This window comes from Myxine glutinosa, chromosome 8 (genome assembly GCF_964187855.1).
Source record: "Myxine glutinosa chromosome 8, kmMyxGlut1.1, whole genome shotgun sequence".
Lineage (NCBI taxonomy): Eukaryota > Metazoa > Chordata > Myxini > Myxiniformes > Myxinidae > Myxine > Myxine glutinosa.
In genome coordinates, this window is record NC_136268.1 from 69311210 (window position 1) to 69330793 (window position 19584).

Genomic DNA, 19584 nt, shown 5'->3' on the forward strand with positions numbered 1-19584 from the left:
TTCAGATATCTTGCTCACAAACAGACAAACAGACAAGGGTGAAAACAAAACCTCCATCCACCTTCGGTGGTGGAGGTAATAAATGAATGAATGACTACAATACCTTCAACGTCCTGCCATCTGCTGTCACGTTGTTTACGGCTTGGATGGCTCGCAATGCATCGTCTGCTCGAACATAAGTGATGTATGCACTTGCACTAGGACCCTGGTGGGACAAAGCAAATAGCTATAGAGTATAGCTACAAAGCAAATAGCTCCGCACGACGGAGAGGATCACTGTTTTTCAATAGTGCATTGAGCAATAGCACATTGAGCCTAGGAGGATAAAAAACAAAACAAAAAAAAAAAACAACAACAACAATAAAACAACTATAATTTACACATTTCCTAAGCTTTTGAAAAAAAAAAAAAATGCAACCACCATCTCAGAAATGTGAATTAGGGTAAATATAAAAATAACACCAACCTGAGACCCTGCATATGATGTACTGCTGTTAACCACCACCTTATGCATCTTGCCAAACTTTCCAAAGTACTCCAGTTTCTTGAGAACCTTTAAGTACAACATGAAGTAAAAGCATAATAGATCACAAAAACGAATTCAATGTAATGTGGAAAATCTTTGACCATATTTACCAAACTCAAAAAACAAATGTAACATTCTAAAACATTATTAGGACTGACATCTACCATATACCTCTAAAAACATATAACATTACAAGGAACTTAGATACGGGAAGCCATTTGGCCTGTAATGCAAAATTCAACAGCACATTTGTATACAGGATCGAGGCTCGTGAAAGAGCTAACATTTATCACACACAAAAAAAAAAAATCAAACAGACACACAAAGTATATAATAAGGGGAGCGGTAGACAAGATGGGGAGAGAAGGGAAAGCACACAAACACAACATTTGAGGGCAGGGACATCGGGAGATCTATGGGAGGGAAAGGGCTTGGAGAGAGGAGGCGTGGGAAGGGGGGGGGGGGGGTGGGAGAAGTATAAAAACACAAGGACACTGCAAGGACTTACAGGAAAGAAGTTGGTATTTCAAAAAAGTGGATCTGGGGTGAAATTAGCAGGGGTAGAAAAGATCAAGGTTTTGGATGGGGGAAGATAAGAGATGGTGGTAAACAGCTGTTTTAAAGACCTGGAGGGAGGAGTGGGATTGAAGAGAGTGCGGGAGTTTGTTCCAAAGGTGGGAGAAAAGAGGAATGAAGGAGTGAAGGTGAGCAGAGTCTTGATTTTGGCAGTTTAACCATAAGAGGGTTGCAGGCAGATCCTGTGCGACCTGTAGGAATATTTGGGGGACAGACCACAGAGAGAGCTGGGGGAGCAAGGCCGGAGAGGAGTCGGTAGAAGACAGAAAGACCACCAACCTGCCTGCGGTGAGTAAGTGAAAGGCCCTCGGAGTTAGCTTCATCGGGGGAGATTCCAATGATTCTGAAAGCTTTGGTTTCAACAGCGTGAAGCTGAGCTAGGTGCGAGGTAGGAGCACCGGCCCAGAGGGGAGAACAGTATTCCATTGAGCTGCGGATGAAAGCATTTTATGTGGTGAGGAGCTCAGGTGTGCCCAGGAAGGACTTCGCACGACGGAGGATGCCCAGTCGGCGACTGGCTTTGGAGGCCAGATTGGAAATGTGGTTTTCCCAGGAAAGATCATGGCAGATAGCGAGACCCAAAAGCTTGAGTGACAGAACTTCTTGGAGAGGATTGTTCAGAAAATGGATGGGAGGGTTGTCCAGTCGGTCTTTTCGGAGAGACATAGTAAGAGTGTGAGATTTGTCAGGATTGAAGGACATGTTCCACTTGTTTAACCAGTCTGATTTTGTCCAGGTCTGCAGAGAGTGAGGAGGCTGCAGACTGCCGATCTGAGGGATGAGGAATGGAGCAGCAGAGAGCGGAGTCATCAGCAGAGAGGATTTTCAAGAGAGTCACAGAGATCATTGATGAAGACCAGAAAATGCACAAGGCCCAGAACACTGCCTTGGGGAACTCCAGCTTGAACAGGAAGGGGAGATGAGAGAACCCCATTCAGGACCACACGTTGACTACGACCAGAGAGGAAGTCCGCAAGCCATGCGTGGAGAAAGTTTACTTGAACATTACTTTAATAACCAGTTTGACATCTTTATTTAGTCAAGGAGAAGGAGTCAAAAGCCCACTCAGGCCTTTATTTTGACGCTCAAGTCATCGGGCACCCAGCACAAGACAGCCGGGAGGTAACCGACACATTCCAGTGCTGCGGGGCCTCCACCAACGTGCAACTTCCATTGAGGACAGGGCTCGTCATATACGTCAGCCAAATCTGTCTCATGCTTTCCCCAATTGGCTCTCTACTGCTCTCTACTACTGAAGAGAGGAAAGTACAGTGAGCTGGAGGCAGAGGCAGATATTTATACACAATATATATACACAATATATATATATATATATATATATATATATATATATATATATATATATATATATATCTATATCTATCTATCTATATATACATATATATATATATATATATATATATATATATATATTATTTATTTATTTAATTTGACCTATCTTGGGGCTGACAGGATGGCCTAGCCTATCTTGGGGCTGACAGGATGGCCTAGAGATACGCACACTTGCCTCCAAGCTGTCTAGCCTAGGTTCGAATCCCAACTCAGCTATAAACTGCCAGTTTGGTGTTTCACAGGCAGGGTGAATCATCAATGTGTCTGCCGTCCCTCGGATGGATGTTAAATTGGGAGTCCCGTCTGCCAGCATGTGTTGGTGGACATCAAAGATCCCATGTGTCCTTCGCAAAGAGCAGGCGAGTATCGTCGGCACCATAGCCAAATTCCAAATTCCTGCCTTAACTAGGCGAATGTCAGGCCTGGCCAGGCCGGTTCATGAAAGACTTGGGCTAAGCTTCCCCCAGCTGACCCCACAAGTTGGGATAATAGTGGCCGTTAAAGAGCAACAAAATTTGACCCATCTAGTGTTTTGCATGATACCTAACGAATGTGGCCGATACATTTGGCTGTGTTATAAACACACCATAATAATCGTTTTCCATGTTTCGGATAGCCTTGACCTTCGACTAATTTTGACCAGATTTTACACATACTATGACATACAAATAAGCTATGTACATGCCAATTTTAAAACTTGAAAAAAATATTGAGGTATGGTGATAATAAAATCACAAAAAAGTCCCATTTGATTATAATAAGGTAAAATTGTGGTTATGGAAACTGTTGACATGTCAAAACAGCCAAATTGATCGCTCTGATTTCTGGTGAACCAATCCAGTGACAATATGCAGATCCTGTTCAAATGTCAAGGCAATTGGATGAAAATTGACGATTTTGTGACCTTGACCTTCAATACATATTCAGAATTGCTTCCATGTGTTGGATTGAGAGTTCCTCTTGATAATTCCATTCCATAAATCTGTTAATGATTTGCCAAACTTATTTCAGTTTATTTTTTTTATTTTTTTTCAAGTATTGATATTATTCTACTGCTGTTAAGTATTCTGTAGATATTTCACTTGTTAAGATCTAATCCCTCATTTACGATTTGTTGTAGCGTGTCTGCAAGTGGACGTTTACATCTTATTATAACTAGCAACGGTACCTGCCCTATGGGCAGGGCTTCAATTGGGAAGCCCAAATGAAAAGGCAGAATGTCAGAAATGGAAGGCTTTTTTTTATTTTAAATGATTCATATAAACATCCATTGAATCATATCACACGCAAATCATCAAAAGCTAAACAGTACATGGTGCCCATTTTGAAAAAAGATTGAATTTTGCAAAACGGAAGCGGCCGCTACATGTCTTTCTCATTCGCATGTTTATGTGTGAAGAGTGCGTGCCGAATCTAACACAGAAGCGGCCGCTACACCTGTTTCTCAGTCGCTTTGCACACGCTGCCATGTTACTTCTGAGCCGCACGTTTATATAGGAAGAGTTCATCAGGAGTCTATCTACTCTCTCCTGGTACATAGAATAAACAGTATTTGTAGAATTTCAACAAAAGCCACATTACTGTTCATATCGGTAAATATTATTCCATCGTGTTCGGAAAAACTGGAAAATTGGAAAAACAATATAGCCTATTTTACCCCCAGGGGTCCCAGGAATACCACCCAAAATATCGTTGCGATCAGTTGAGCCGTTTTTGCGGTACCTTCGAACGGACGGACGGACATTTGGTGAATTATAGTAAGATTATGTCCTCTGTGTCTCAGAGTTTTGTGGTAAGGTGTTTATAAAATAAAAAAAAGAGGCAATTATGTATCATCAACTCTTTCATTTAATCCGCAGGTGCAAGTCATCCTTAATTCTGAACAAGCAGACAGAGACAGACACGATTGTTGCAAGGAAATTAGTTCCCAACACAATGTGGAATATTTAGGGAGTTTCCTAGGAATGTCATTTGACAAGATAATAGTTACCAACTATTAAGACTGCAACAATGGAGAGCCTGGTGTTGGCTTAGCAGTTAGGGTGCCGGCTTGGGATCCTCGGATCCTGAGTTTGAATCCCGGTCGATCGTTGAATTAACGCCAGGGGGTTGACTCAGCCTGTCATCCTTCCGTGGTCGGCAAATTGAGTACCAGATTGCTGGGATGAATGTGTGTGTGCGCCCCGGTTTAGAATAGGTACACTGTATTCCTTGCGTGTCGAAAGAGGCAACTAAAGGGTTGGCATCTGGAAGGGCATCCGGCCATAAAAACATTACCTCATAAATGGAACCATGATGACTGTCATGGGGCCAGCAAGGCTACGCCCCTCTATAGCAGAGAAAATTGCCTTAAAAAGGGAAAACAATTTTTTATTTTTTTATTTAAGACTGCAACAATGCCCCGACGTTCGTGGGATTTTTCGCGAACCAGGAGCTGCCGGAAATATATCCCACCCCCCCCACCCCTCCTTTTCCCATTTAAACAATGCCGCCACATTCGCTGTTCCAACATTCACGGCATTTTCCAGGAGCGTATCGCCCACAAATGTCGGGGTCCGACTGCATATAAAAATTTACATTTCACTTCTGATGGGTGTGTGAACCAACGACTCAGCCTATACACGGCCTGTGTGCACAACCTAGCCACAAAAATGCACATAACTCGAAAATGCGTGAATATAGATATTTGTGAACTGCCGCATGCACTGTCTGGACCCAAGAGCTCTTAATGGTGTTATCGTTCAGCATTATATATGCTGTGGTTATGACATTTACACCACTCAGAAACAATCATGCAACTTGCATCATTTATACAATGGTTTGCATGACTCCCCAGATTTGAACCTGTCTGGCAGCTGCTGCAACAAAACACACAAACAAACAAAAAAAAACAAACAAAAAAAAAAACCAGCATTTGTAAACAACGCACTTACACATCCGATGCAGCCACACTCAGCAAGAGTTATTTTTTAATAATTAACAAACACCCATTGCTACAATAGAAACTTCATTATTTTGGACAAACAAAATGCAACATCACTTGTATTGTAAAGAATAAATTACGATTAGGTCCCCCGTCGGTGAAGTGATGTGAGTTGACAAAGTGGAAGATGCAGGAAACATGGAAGAGTCGATAATATTTGCGAGTGGGTTGGAAACACACCCACACACCAGATGAGAAGTTAGTAGTTAGTTTATTAGTCCCCTACCGGTGTACACCGGAGGGGACTATAGGTTTGCACGCCGTCCCTCCGTCCGTCAGTCCCTCAGTCCGCCAGTCCGTCACGCAAAGAACAGTTTTCCGGACGTTTTTTCTAAACGCTTAATGCTAATGATTTCAAACTTGGCACATGGTTTCCTCATGATAAGTTACAGATCAAGTTCGAACTTCACGACGTTTCGATCATTTTTGACAAAGTTATGGCACTTTGAACTTTGGGAATTCTGATGATCCTTAACTCAGTGCCATTTTAAGTTTTAATTTCCTTTAAAAACCAATTTCTCTGCAATAATTGGACCGATTGAGATCAAATTTTCACCGTAGGGGGGACTCGGTCTGTAGAATATTTTAATGGTAATTATGACGTCACGGGTCACGTGCTTCGGCCGCCATATTGTTTTTCGTGAAAACACGAAAACCCCTTTTTCTCCAACGGCTGAACAGATCGAGGCCAAACTTTGCAGGCAGACTCGCTGGCCATGACGAACAAAAAAGTCAGCGAGCATGACGTCGTGCGTCACATGGTTTCAGAGTTATGACGTTTTTAAGCATGAACCTTTAAAACCGAGCTCCTCCCTCATTTTTGATCCAATCGAGGGGAAACTTCACAAATCTGTTCAGCATGTCAGTCTACTAAAATGTCATTTTGGAATTTGCGATAGGGCACGTGGTTTGGCAGATATCGTTCATTAAACGAAAAAAAAAAATTTTTTAATGGATATCTCTTGAATCGCCAGTACCTCAGACCGTGAGTTGGTAATAATTTATATAATTCACAGAGTGCAATACGTGCAGGCCGCTGCACGGAGCGACCTTGCGGGCTTATCAACGAGGCGAGGCGTGACACACGTGTCTCAGCATACCTCAGATAAAGTTTAAAAACCAGCATCAACCGTGCATAAATTTGCATATTCGATCATTTTTGACAAAGTTATGGCACTTTGTTTATTCTAGAGTTCTCCTCAAGCCGCAACGCGCGCCCTCAGCCTCGTCTCGCGAACGTCAAAAGCGCGACACAGCGCGCTCTTTCAGGAGGGGCGGAGCCAAGCCAAGCAACATATATATACACATCGATCATTGATCTTGAAAAATAACGTATTTTCTCATGCTTCTGCTGACCTGTCTGCGAGGTGTATAAATCGAAGTCCAGAGTGCGAATCACAGGTGAGCCCGTCCTGAGGTAATTAGTGATTGGGAACGATTGAGAACCTGTAGGTAAATAAACCTTGGTAATTTCCCCAACAGTTTTCCGGACTATAATTTGGAGTGCGGTAAGTCAAAGCTGTTAATATTCCTTGTGTACAATATGCTGTAATCGTGGACTGTTCTTTAAAATGCTTTCCTAGAATAAGCATCAAGTCAAAAACGTTTTCACTGAATTTTGTTTCCATTGACACAATTCTTCATATCAGCCAAGAATACATTGAATTCACATAGTTTACCAATAAATCAACAATACATCTAGGGAGGTTGGAGTGTCACTTTACCATATGCTTCTGTGCGTATAATCTGCGTGAATACTTCTTTAAATATGTATCTGATACTCTGCCCTCTTAGCAGTATACACAGTACGCGTCAGAAGTAACCTAGCTTCCACGGTCCGCGGATAACCTGGTCAGGATAACCGGTCAGGATAACCCGGTCTCACATCATCCGCGCCCACATTCAACCGTGCATAAATTTGCATATTTAATGAGGTTCGTCTGTCACACTTTGGTTTCGTGCGATAACTCCACCAAACATTGGCCGATTTCAACAAAATTTTGTACACACGTGTCTCAGCATAACGCAGATCAAGTTTGAAAACCAGCATCAACCGTGCATAAATTTGCATATTCGATCATTTTTGACAAAGTTATGGCACTTTGAACTTTGGTAGGGGACATGTATTGCAGCGCAATACTCAGAATGCTTGTTTTTCAAGATATTCCGCTCACAAGGTTCAGACATATATGGTGGCGGCCATCTTGGATTTTGACGTGGCGACCCAATTTTCAATAGCGTTCTTCCTTATGCGTAGATACACCCACATACCAGATTAGAAGTTAGTAGTTCGTTTATTTTTCAAGATATTTCGCTCACAATGTTCAGACATACATGGCGGCGGCCATCTTGGATTTTGACGTGGTGACCCAATTTTCAATAGCGTTCTTCCTTATGCGTAGATACACCCACACACCGGATTAGAAGTTAGTAGTTCATTTATTTTTCAAGATATTCCGCTCACAAGGTTCAACGCACGCACGCACACACAGACGGAGGGGAAAACCATTGTACCCCTTTCGCTCTGCGGTGCGACGGGGAACAATAATTACATTCCCAAACTGTTGCACTATAATTATGGGAGGAGCCTTCTGCTCAAATTCAATGGTTCAGTGCCACATGGTAATAGTAGACGGGCCATGTTGGATGTTTTAAAATGTGAAGGTGTACGTTAAGGACACAAGAAAGGTATGCAATTGTGAGGATATGGTGGAGCACACTGTAATAAAACCAATACTCCAACATCGGCGTAGCCGGGCTTGTTTGATACTTTAGTTGAACAGGATAGTATGACCTGGGTGGGAATACCAGTTAGCAAATAATGTAAGTATTACATTTTTTGACTTCAGGCATGGACTTGACTTGGGTTCATGAATGACTTCATGAATGAATGACTTGGGTAAAAAATGGTGAATGGCAAATTATGAACCAATAAATTCCACATTGCTGTGCCAATTTCAGTCGAACGCGAGGCATTGACAGCACGTTCTCTATATTTTCATTCCAAACAGCAGCATTCAACATTCCAATCACAAATTAATAATATATCAATAATATATCAAAATATAATGTTAAATCACAATTGTATCGAGATATTATCAAACCAGCAAACCGTCGCCATCTGTTCACTTCCGTATTCGGGAGCCAAGTTCAAAATCATAATTTTATTGAGGAATTTCTGAAACCCCCAACCGACCTTGCGACATCCGCTGGGACTCCAAAACATTCCATAGAAAGTTATTATATTTCCTTTTAGTAAAATATGCAACTATAATGGTTAGAAAATGCATCCCCATGTCATGTGACCAAATCCTCAGCTCTGATTGGTGTACATTTGTGGGGACATACGGACAGGCAAACGCTGTTCTAGACAGCATTGTCCTATGGGGGTTAAGCCGTAAAAAACACCTATCTGGAATACACCATAACTATCGCAAGCCAAAAGGGGCGTTTGAGAGGGGCCAGGTAACGAATACACTTATACAATCTTACCTCTGGATCTGCAAGTCGCTGAGAAAGACCCACAACAAACACAAGGTTCTTCTGCACAACCCGGACACTGCCCAAGTGCTTCCTATTTTCTGAGAGCTTGTGTTTGCGATCGCTCTGCTTCTGCTTCTTCTCACTTTTTATTCTCTGAAGTTCTTCTGTACTCAGGGGCTTGTACACAGCAGGATTTTCTGAATATGGCTGCACACAACACAAACCAGAGAATGGTGAAGATACATTGAATCCACCTCACTCCTAAGGTTAGCAGGCTAACCCCTGCTCTAGCGGGGAAAATGGCCTTAAAACGATCATTCATTCAGTCATTCATTCATTCACTCAATGTGGAATATGCTATTTCAGATGGAGAACAAAAAATAAAATAAAATAAAAAGCAGACATATATTTCAGACAAGAGACCCAAAACGATACCTTTCGACAAGCTGGGCAGAGACCATTCTCATCTGTACGAATGCGGTGCCAGCAGAACCTGCAGATCTGATACTGGCAAGTGCAGGGAAAAAAGTGAACATCATCGATTTCAAGTGGCTCCAAGCACAGTGGGCACTCGGATGGCTCATCCAGGCTCTCCGGGCTCAGAGACATAATAATAATGAATGAAGGATACCCAAAAAAATGAACCGGCTCCTTTCAATGGTCAGCACTTCAGAACCTGAAAGCAATGAAGCAAAGCCAATCAGGATGAGTACAACGAACACCAGACAAGACACAATACTGTACAAAGAAAAACATATGGTATAACCATTAAGGAACAGAACATAGTGTTATATTGCAAATAACATGATTCATCTTTAATAAAAAGGAAAACCAATGTTAGGTATCAGCTGAAATTCATAAAATACCAAAAAATAATAATAATAATAAAGAATTTTTTTTTTAAAGGGGCGATACCCCTGGCGCTCACCTGGTAGAACAAACAGTATACTGCACTGACTAAATGTATTTTAAACCAATTTCAATGGTTGCTAGAAGACAGGGCAGCATGTAGAATCGTACTAACTAAACTAACATAATCATAATGCTTCAAACAAACAAACAAAAAAATACCCCCTCCACCCGTGTACCTCCTCAGAACACAATTTTTCCAATGCCTTGAACAAACATTGGTACATCAGAGACGATGAAGGTTGTGGTCAAGTTTCATCGAAATTGCATGTGTCGTTTCTGAAAAGAAAGCAAATTATACCTATTTTGGGGGACAACCCACCCGTAGAACCCCCAAAAGGGCAGATATTTTTAATGCAGTGAACAAACTTCTGTACATCACGGGTGGTGAAGGTTGTGGTGAAGTTTCATCGATAGTGTGTAGTTTCAGAGGAAAAAGCAAATTCCTATTTTGGAGGGTCAAATCTGGATTCACTTTAATCCCAGTAAAACCCCTTAGACTCCGATTTGTGTTTTTTTTTTAATGCCGTAAACAAACTTTAGTCACAACACAACAAATATAATTTGTGCCAAGTTTGGTCACAATCACTTCAGCGGTTTCGGAGAAAAATTTGCAAGTGTTTACGGACAGACGGACTGCTGGATGGATGACACGCCATCGCATAAGCTCCCCTGAACTTCGTTCCAGGTGAGCTAAAAAAAATGTACACAGTGCTGTACAGTGGTAGTGCCATCACACATCAAAACAACAACTTACAACTTGAACTTTAAAGGCCTAAGGCCTTTATGGCTAAATGTGCTTTTGAGGCAGATGAGCGGCCTTGTTGTTTCAGTTAAATATCGAGTTAAACCAACCAAAGAAAACTTTAATAACAAGCATTCTGAGTATTGCGCTGCAATACATGTCCCCTACCGGCAGTCTGTCGTCCGGAAAACTGTTGGGGAAATTACCAAGGGTTATTTACCCACAGGTTCTGAATCGTTCCCAATCGCTAAGTACCTCAGGACGGGCTCACCTGTGATTCGCACTCGGGACTTCGATTTATACACCTTGCAGACAGGTCAGCAGAAGCACGACAAAATAAGTTGTTGATAAAGAACCTTTCGAGTCGCTAAATATCAGCAATTTATTATATATGTTGCTCGGCTTGGCTCCGCCCCTCACGAAAGCGCGCGGTGTCGCGCTTTTGACGTACGCGAGACGAGGCTGAGGGCGCGCGGTACGGCTTGAGGAGAACTCTAGAATAAACAAGAGATATCCATTTTTAAAATATTTTCGTTAAATTAACGATATCTGCCAAACCACGTGCCCTACCGCAAATTCCAAAAGGACATTTTAGTAGACTGGCATGCTGGACAGATCTGTGAAGTTTCCCCTCGATTGGATCAAAAATGACGGAGGAGCTCGGTTTTAAAGGTTCATGCTTAAAAACGTCATAACTCTGAAACCAAGTGATGCAGGACGTCATGCTCGTTGACTTTTTTGTTCGCCATGGGTATGCGATTCTGCCTGCAAAGTTTGGCCTCGATCTGTTCAGCCGTTGCAGAGAAAAAGGGGTTTTCGTGTTTTCACGAAAAACAATACGGCGGCCGAACCACGTGACCTGTGACGTCATAATTACCATTAAAAGATTCTACAGACCGAGTCCCCCCTATGGTGAAAATTTGATCTCAATCGGTCCTATTAATGCAGAGAAATTGGTTTTTAAAGGAAATTAAAACTTAAAATGGCACCGAGTTAAGGATCATCAGAATTCCCAAAGTTCAAAGTGCCATAACTTTGTCAAAAATGATCGAAACGTCGTGAAGTTCGAACTTGATCTGTAGCTTATCATGAGGAAACCATGCACCAAGGTTGAAATCATTAGCATTAAGCGTTTAGAAAAAAAGTCCGGAAAACTGTTCTTTGCGTGACGGACTGACAGACGGACAGACGGAGGGACGGCGTGCAAACCTATAGTCCCCTCCGGCGTACACCGGTAGGGGACTAACAAGCATTCTGAGTATTGCGCTGCAATACATGTCCCCTACCGGCAGTCTGTCGTCCGGAAAACTGTTCTTTGCGTGACGGACTGAGACGGACAGACGGACAGACTGACAGACGGAGGGAGGGAGGGACGGAGTGCAAACCTATAGTCCCCTCCGGTGTACACCGGTAGGGGACTAATAAAACCCGGGACAGAGGTGCAGGTGGGATGGATGGAAAGGGGAAAAGAGAGAATCTAAAACTTCATGGTGCAATAAACATAAGCAACAAGAAAGAGCAATCAGAGATTGCAGACCCTCGCCAGGACGCGTTTGTGAGGTGTATTTTACTGAGTGTTTTTTTTTTTGTACAGCCTTTCATTATTTTGTAAAACCCCACTTTCATCATGCACGCATGACACATGACGTCCTGAATTCAGTATTGTATTTTAAATATTTCTTTTAAATGAGGCGGTCCTCAGGGTCTTTGGGTCCTCGGAGTCTTTTGGGTCCTCGGAGTCTTTTGGGTATTTTAGGTCATTGGGCTGTTTTGAGTCCTCAGGTCTTTGGGTTCTCTGATTCTTCAGTATTTGAAGGTCTTCAGAGTATTTTTGGGTCTTGGTGGTCTTGGCGGGGGGGGGGGGGGGGGGTAGGGGGAGGGGTCTTAAATGTTCTTCAAAGGGGGGAGGGGTCAAAGCAGTCCAGAGTGTCCAAAGGAACATTCCGATAGTACATAATTAATAGACGTACGTAATTAATAAACAGGTTGTCTCTGACTTCAAACAGTACATAATTAATAGATATATTGAAAACTCACATGGCTGGAGAAGATAATATAGTGCTTTCTTTTTCTTAAAACAATAACTTCTGGCTGCCAGACCGCAAGACCAATCATGTTGAATATTTTAAAAGTGTTCCACTTTCCGACTACTACATTACTTTGAAGTTTGACATAGATCAATGAGGCGGTTCAAGAGATATAATTTTTTTAAAGATTTTTGTTCAAGCCAATATGGCCACCAAACCATGTGGCGTATTAATTATTCAAGGACATCATGGTATCCCCAAGGCATGGGGAACATATGTGTGAAGTTTCCCTTCAATCTGTTCAGCCGATCTGGAGGAGTGGCTTTTTAAGGTTAATTCTTCAAAAAAAAAAAAAAAAAAAACAGCCACCAAAGCATATGACCTATGACCTCATGGTCGTGGACATTTTTGTTCTTCATGGGTATGCAATCATGCATGTAATGTTTCGCCTCGATCTGTTTAGCCGTTTCGGAGAAAATGGGTTTTTAGTGGTTTTAAGGCTTTTGTATTAAAAAAAAATATGGCGACTGAACATGACCGATCACATCATCATTTTTTTTTTCTCTCTAATTTATCCATAGATGACGCTCAAGAAATTTCATCCTGATCGGATGAAGTTTTGTACTTGTCGAATGACATCATAATGGAGGCACCTATGACATCATCATTAACATATGTTAATCCTCCTGGAGAGTTCTTTACAATAAGCCGTGGTACACATTCCCGTCCATGGTACACGGAATCTTGTGGTGAGGCTGTTGCCCAGAAACAACTTGCCTTCGTCTCCTGGAAAGCAAATCCAACGGAAGGAAATCTCATTTCCTTTCACAAAGCCCGAAACAAGTGTGTGTCCACCCTCAGGAGAGCCAGGAAACAATATCTCTCCGTTCTCAAGACCGAACTCTCTTATCTGTCTCCCTCTTCCAAATCCTGGTGGCGTCTGGTCAAATCTGTTTCTGGTGTTTGTTCCCCCTCCATCCCCTCCCTTACCTCAAACGGCTCCACAGCTGACTCCGCACGTGAAAAAGCTGAATGCCTCAACTCTGTGTTTGCCTCTAAATCTTGTGTCCCAAACCCATCCCTCTCTGTACCCACCATACCCAGTCGTACCCAGCTGCTCCTGGACTCCGTGTCCTTTCCTCCTGACAAGGTGGAAAAGTTTCTGTCAACCCTCGACTCTGATTCTGCAACTGGACCTGACGGCATCAGCCCACGGGTCCTAAAATCCTGTTCTTCCGCTCTTTCACTCCCTCTCTCTGTTCTCTTCACCCTCTCTTTTGCTCAAGTTCATCTGCCATCTGCTTGGAAATCAGCCAACATCACCGCTTTGCACAAAAAAGGTGCAAAAACAGATCCTAGCAACTACAGACCAATCAGCCTTCTCCCAATTATCAGCAAAGTCATGGAATCCATCATTGCTTCGGATATGAAATCTTTCCTCTTCTCCAATGGCTTGATCTCTGATCATCAATTTGGTTTCAGACCAGGTCACTCTACTCTGGACATGCTGCATCTGCTGTCTCAACAATGGATGGAGGTCCTCAATGCCAAACAGGAAATTAGAGCTGTCTCCCTCGACATATCACGTGCCTTCGATACTGTCTGGCACCCCGCTCTGCTCACCAAATTCTCCTCCTTTGGTATCCATGGAAATCTCCACACATGGCTGGCGGACTTCCTCTCTAGTCGTAGTCAACGTGTGGCCCTGAATGGGTTTCTCCTCTCATCTCCACTTCCTGTTCAGGCTGGAGTTCCCCAAGGCAGTGTTCTGGGCCCTGTGCTTTTTCTAGTCTTCATCAATGATCTCTCTGACTCTGTTGAAAATCCTCTCTATCTCTTTGCTGATGACTCCACTCTCTGCCGCTCCATTCCTCATCCCTCAGATCGGCAGTCTGCAGCCTCCTCACTCTCTGCAGACCTGGACAAAATCACAGACTGGGCAAACAAGTGGAACATGTCTTTCAATCCTGACAAATCTCACACTCTTACGATGTCTCTCCAAAAAGACCGACTGGACAACCCTCCCATGTACTTTCTGAATAATCCTCTCCAAGAAGTTCTGTCACTCAAGCTTTTGGGTCTCACTATCTGCCATGATCTTTCCTGGGAAAACCACATTTCCAAGCTGGCCTCCAAAGCCAGTCGCCGACTCGGCATCCTCCGTCGTGCGAAATCCTTCCTTGGCACACCTGAGCTCCTCACCACATACTAGGCTTTCATCTGCAGCTCAATGGAGTACTGCTCTCCCCTCTGGGCTGGTGCTCCTGCCTCACACATAGCTCGTCTTCATGCTGTTGAAACCAAAGCATTTAGAATCATTGGAATCTCCCACGATGACGCTATCTCCGAGGGCCTTTCACTTAATCACCGCAGGCAGGTTGGTGGTCTTTCCGTCTTCTACCGACTCCTCTCCGGCCTTGCTCCCCCACCTCTCTCTGGGCTCTGTCCCCCAAATATTCCTGCAGGTCGCACAAGATCTGCCTGCAACCCTCTTATGGTTAAACTGCCAAAATCAAGACTCTCTGCTCACCTTCACTCCTTCATTCCTCTTTTCTCCTGCCTCTGGAACAAACTCCCTCACTCTCTTCAATCCCACTCCTCCCTCCAGGTCTTTAAAACGGCTGTTCACCACCACCTCTTATCTTCCCCAATCCAAACACTTGATCTTTTCTACCCCCGCTAATTTCACCCGAAATCCACTTTTTTGAGGTGACTTTTGACTTTTTCCTGGAAGTCCTTGGTGTCCTTGCGTTTTATACCTATCCTGCCTCCCCCCCAGGCCCTCTCCCTCCAAAAGCATCTCCCGATGTCCCTGCTCTCAAATGTTGTGTTTGTGTGCTTCCTCCCCTTCTCTCCCCATTTTGTCGACCGCTCCCCTTTTTATATACTTTGTTCGCTTGTTTGTTTGATTTGTTTGTTTGATAAATGTTAGCTCTTTCACAAGCCTCGACTCTGTATACAAAAAAAAAGAAAAAAAAAAAAGGCCATGTCTCAATTTTTGCTGCGCAGTGCTCTTGGAGATATAGAAGTGCAAAGTCTTTCAGTTTTTCCAAGATGGTGCCCATACCACGTGACCTATGACATTATAATTATCATTTAAAAAAAACATCTACAGGAGCAGGCTTATGGTGAAATTATACCTACTAGTGGGGTCACCCATGGGAATCCCACGGGCATGGAGGTGTATCGTTGAGATCGGTGAAGCCGTTTTTGCGGTACCCAGGACAACAACGTTAGGCGGGAGTCCAAATCTGAAAATGCTGGAGACCAAAACAATATAGCCTATTTTACTCCAGGGAGTCCTAGGATTACCCACCCAAAATTTTGTTGTGATAGTTTCAGCCGTTTTTGTGGTACCTGGGAACGGATGGACAGACAGACAGACAGACATTTGGTGAATTATAGTAAGATTATCAACTCCAGGGTTGAATCCAGAATTTTTTGTAAGGGGACATCGGGAGATCCACGACAGGGAGAGGGCCTGTGGGGAGGAGGCACGGGAAGGGGGGGGGGGGGGGGGTTGGAGAAGCACAAAACACAAGGACAATATTGCAAGGACTTCCAGGAAAGAAACCCTGGTGTTGGGCTAGCGGCTAGGGTGCCAGCTTAGGATCCTAGGATCCTGGGTTCGAATCCCGGTCGATCGCTGAATTAACGCCAGGGGGGTTGACTCAGCCTGTCATCCTTCCGAGGTTGGCTAATTGAGTACCAGTTCACTGGTAATTCCCTGCTTGTCGTAAAAGGCGACAAAAAGGGTTGGCGTCAGGAAGGGCATCCGGCCGTAAAACATTGCTTCAAAAAGGGGACCAAAAAACAACAACAACCACGGTTCCCGAAAAAGGCCAACCCCCGCTTGCGGGGAAAAATGGCCTCTAAAGGTGGGTTTTTTTTTTTTTTTCCAGGAAAGAAGTTGGTATTTCAAAAAAGTGGATCTGGGATGAAATTAGCAGGGGTAGAAGAGATCAAGGTTTTGGATGGGGGAAGATAAGAGATGGTGGTGAACATTCCATGTATAATTAAACATTCCACATGTAACACATTCCACATACAACACATTCCATGTATAATTAAAAAACAAACAAACAAAAAAAAAGTGTTTTTTTTATTTTTTACACACGAGCAGAGAACCCGCTCTGAGTCTCCGGCCAAGCCTAAGGTTTGATCTGTCTTTGGGCACAATGATGGCACACTAGCTAGCGCAAGCAACACTGTTTTTTTTGTTTTTACCGGCAATGAGTACAACAATGAGTTTTCAAGTTATTCCATCAGGCAATTCCTGTGTACTCGAAGGCGGTGACAGAGGCAGCTAAACCAAGCAAAAAATAAAAAATAAAAAATTATATATACATATACAGTGTATACACACACACACACCACACACACCACACACACCACACACACGTTACTGTAAAAAGTTATTAAAGACTAGTGAGGTAACCATGCTATGCATCGGTGATAGCCCAAAATATCGAGAGAAAAAAATGTTGAGAAATTTTATGAAAACTCCCACCCACTTTAAGACACGTGCAGGGACCCCAACACCTGCACCCCAACCCCCATGAACGAGTTTACATGCGGAGAGAGCAGATTCGTACGGGTGGAAGCTCAAAATCATAACTGTATTGAGAAATTTATGAAACCTGTCACACACCTCACTGTTAGAACACCCCGTGGTACCCCAAAAGGTTCCACAGAAAGTTTGGTGGGGCCAGCCCAACACTGAGGAAGTTGTTCGGGGACAGACGGCCAGATAAACACTGATTTTATTAAACTAGGGCATGCCGTACTATATCTATATCTAAAATTATATCCCCCCCTCTATTTACATGAAATGGTTTGGTCCATGAAATGTTTTGGTCCATTCGCAACGCCAAAGCGAACGGAGAACGCTTTACATGAAATGGTTTGGTCCATGAAATGTTTTGGTCCATTCGCAACGCCAAAGCGAACGGCGAACGGCTTGCGAGTACAGTGACAATCCCCCGGGGTTTTAATTAGTTTTAAAACATAGTTTAACGCCAACATAGCGCCAACATAGTTTGCCGACGGGAAATAAATGAATACGCTCTCAATTGTGCCATCCGAGGCAGAGTGTGTTCGCCACGTTCGGCACACGCGATAGCTCGCTGCTCTCTGATTGGTTGAATCGTTTTTTGTGACATAGCTCGGTAAGTAATTGTCCGATTAATATGAAACCTTGAAAAGGCACATCCTCGGGTCCCCAGCAATATACCTGGCAAGTTTAAAGTATATCGGACCCGTGGTTGTCGAGAAACAGCGGTCACAGACAAACAAACAAACGTACAAACAAACAAACACACAGAGATTACTGGAATTATAGATAAAAGATAGATGTATGACGTGCTGAAGTATAGAAAGTAAAGACCATTAATTATGTGGTTCCCAATTGGCTGTCCGCAGTCATTTATCGCTGACCTTTGCCGGTCCCTGTTGAGAAAAAGGTTTAGAACCACGAATTACAGTACAGTACTCCTGTACCCACATTTTACAGCACAGTGAGTTGTTTTGAATAATGCAGGGAGGTATTTTGGATGACACGTTTGAATAAGGATAACAACATAACCCCCTCCCACCCCCGCCCCCCCTCCCCCCTCTAGCAATAGGGTGCTTCTAGTAAACAATTCCTCAATCACAATAGGAGCGATATTGTGATGGAGGAAGTGGGGAAGTGTGGAGGGAGGGGGGGAAGTGTGGAGGGAGTGGGGAAGTGTGGAGGGAGGGGGGGAAGTGTGGAGGGAGGGGGGGAAGTGTGGAGGGAGGAGGGGAAGTGTGGAGGGAGGGGGGGAAGTGTGGAGGGAGGGGGGGAAGTGTGGAGGGAGGGGGGGAGTGTGGAGGGAGGGGGGGGGAAGTGTGGAGGGAGGAGGGGAAGTGTGGAGGGAGGGGGGGAAGTGTGAGGGAGGGGGGGAAGTGTGGAGGGAGGGGGGGAGTGTGGAGGGAGGAGGGAAGTGTGGAGGGAGGGGGGGGGAAGTGTGGAGGGAGGGGGGGGAGTGTGGAGGGAGGGGGGGGAGTGTGGAGGGAGGGGGGGAAGTGTGGAGGGAGGGGGGGAAGTGTGGAGGGAGCAGGGGAAGTGTGGAGGGAGGGGGGAAGTGTGGAGGGAGGGGGGGAGTGTGGAGGGAGGGGGGGGAAGTGTGGAGGGAGGAGGGGGAAGTGTGAGGGAGGGAGGGGGAAGTGTGGAGGGAGGGGAGGAAGTGTGGAGGGAGGGGGGGAAGTGTGGAGGGAGGGGGGGGAGTGTGGAGGGAGGGGGGGGAAGTGTGGAGGGAGGGGGGGGAAGTGTGGAGGGAGGGGGGGGAAGTGTGGAGGGAGGGGGGGAAGTGTGGAGGGAGGGGGGGAAGTGTGGAGGGAGGGGGGGGAAGTGTGGAGGGAGGGGGGAAGTGTGGAGGGAGGGGGGAAGTGTGGAGGGAGGGGGGGAAGTGTGGAGGGAGGGGGGGGAAGTGTGGAGGGAGGGGGGGAAGTGTGGAGGGAGGGGGGGAAGTGTGAGGAGGGGGGAAGTGTGGAGGGGAGGGGGGAAGTGTGGAGGGAGGAGGGGAAGTGTGGAGGAGGGGGGAAGTGTGGAGGGAGGGGGGGAAGTGTGGAGGAGGGGGAAGTGTGGAGGAGGGGGGAAGTGTGGAGGGAGGGGGGGAAGTGTGGAGGGGAGGGGGGAGTGTGGAGAGGGGGAGGGGGGGAAGTTGGGGAGTGGGGAGGGGGAGGGGAAGTTGGGAGGGGAGGGGGGAAGTGGGGAGGGGAGGGGGAAGTGGGGGAGGGGGTGGAAGTGGGGAGGGGGTGGAAGTGGGGAGGAGGAGGGGGAAGTGGGGAGGGGGAGGGGGGAAGTGGTGGAAGTGGGGAGGAGGAGGGGGGAAGTGGGGAGGGGGGGTGGAAGTGGGGAGGGGGAGGGGTGAGTGGGGAGGGGGAGGAAGTGGGGAGGGGGAGGGGGGAGTGGGAAGGGGTGAGTGGGGAGGGGAGGAAGTGGGGAGGGGGAGGAAGT

At 45.0% G+C, this 19584-nt stretch overlaps 1 protein-coding gene across 1 annotated transcript in view; it reads right to left on the bottom strand.

The window, feature by feature from the left end:
• Window positions 1-19584, bottom strand: part of CNOT4 (CCR4-NOT transcription complex subunit 4) — a 135055-nt gene that overhangs the window by 113674 nt on the left and 1797 nt on the right. The window contains exons 2-5 of the mRNA XM_078783372.1: window positions 9357-9597; window positions 8931-9128; window positions 467-553; window positions 104-205 (exon numbers count right to left, since the gene is read on the bottom strand). Of these exons, the coding sequence (XP_078639498.1) occupies window positions 104-205; window positions 467-553; window positions 8931-9128; window positions 9357-9530 (561 nt within the window). The 5' untranslated portion in view covers window positions 9531-9597. The remainder of the gene's footprint in view (window positions 1-103; window positions 206-466; window positions 554-8930; window positions 9129-9356; window positions 9598-19584) is intronic.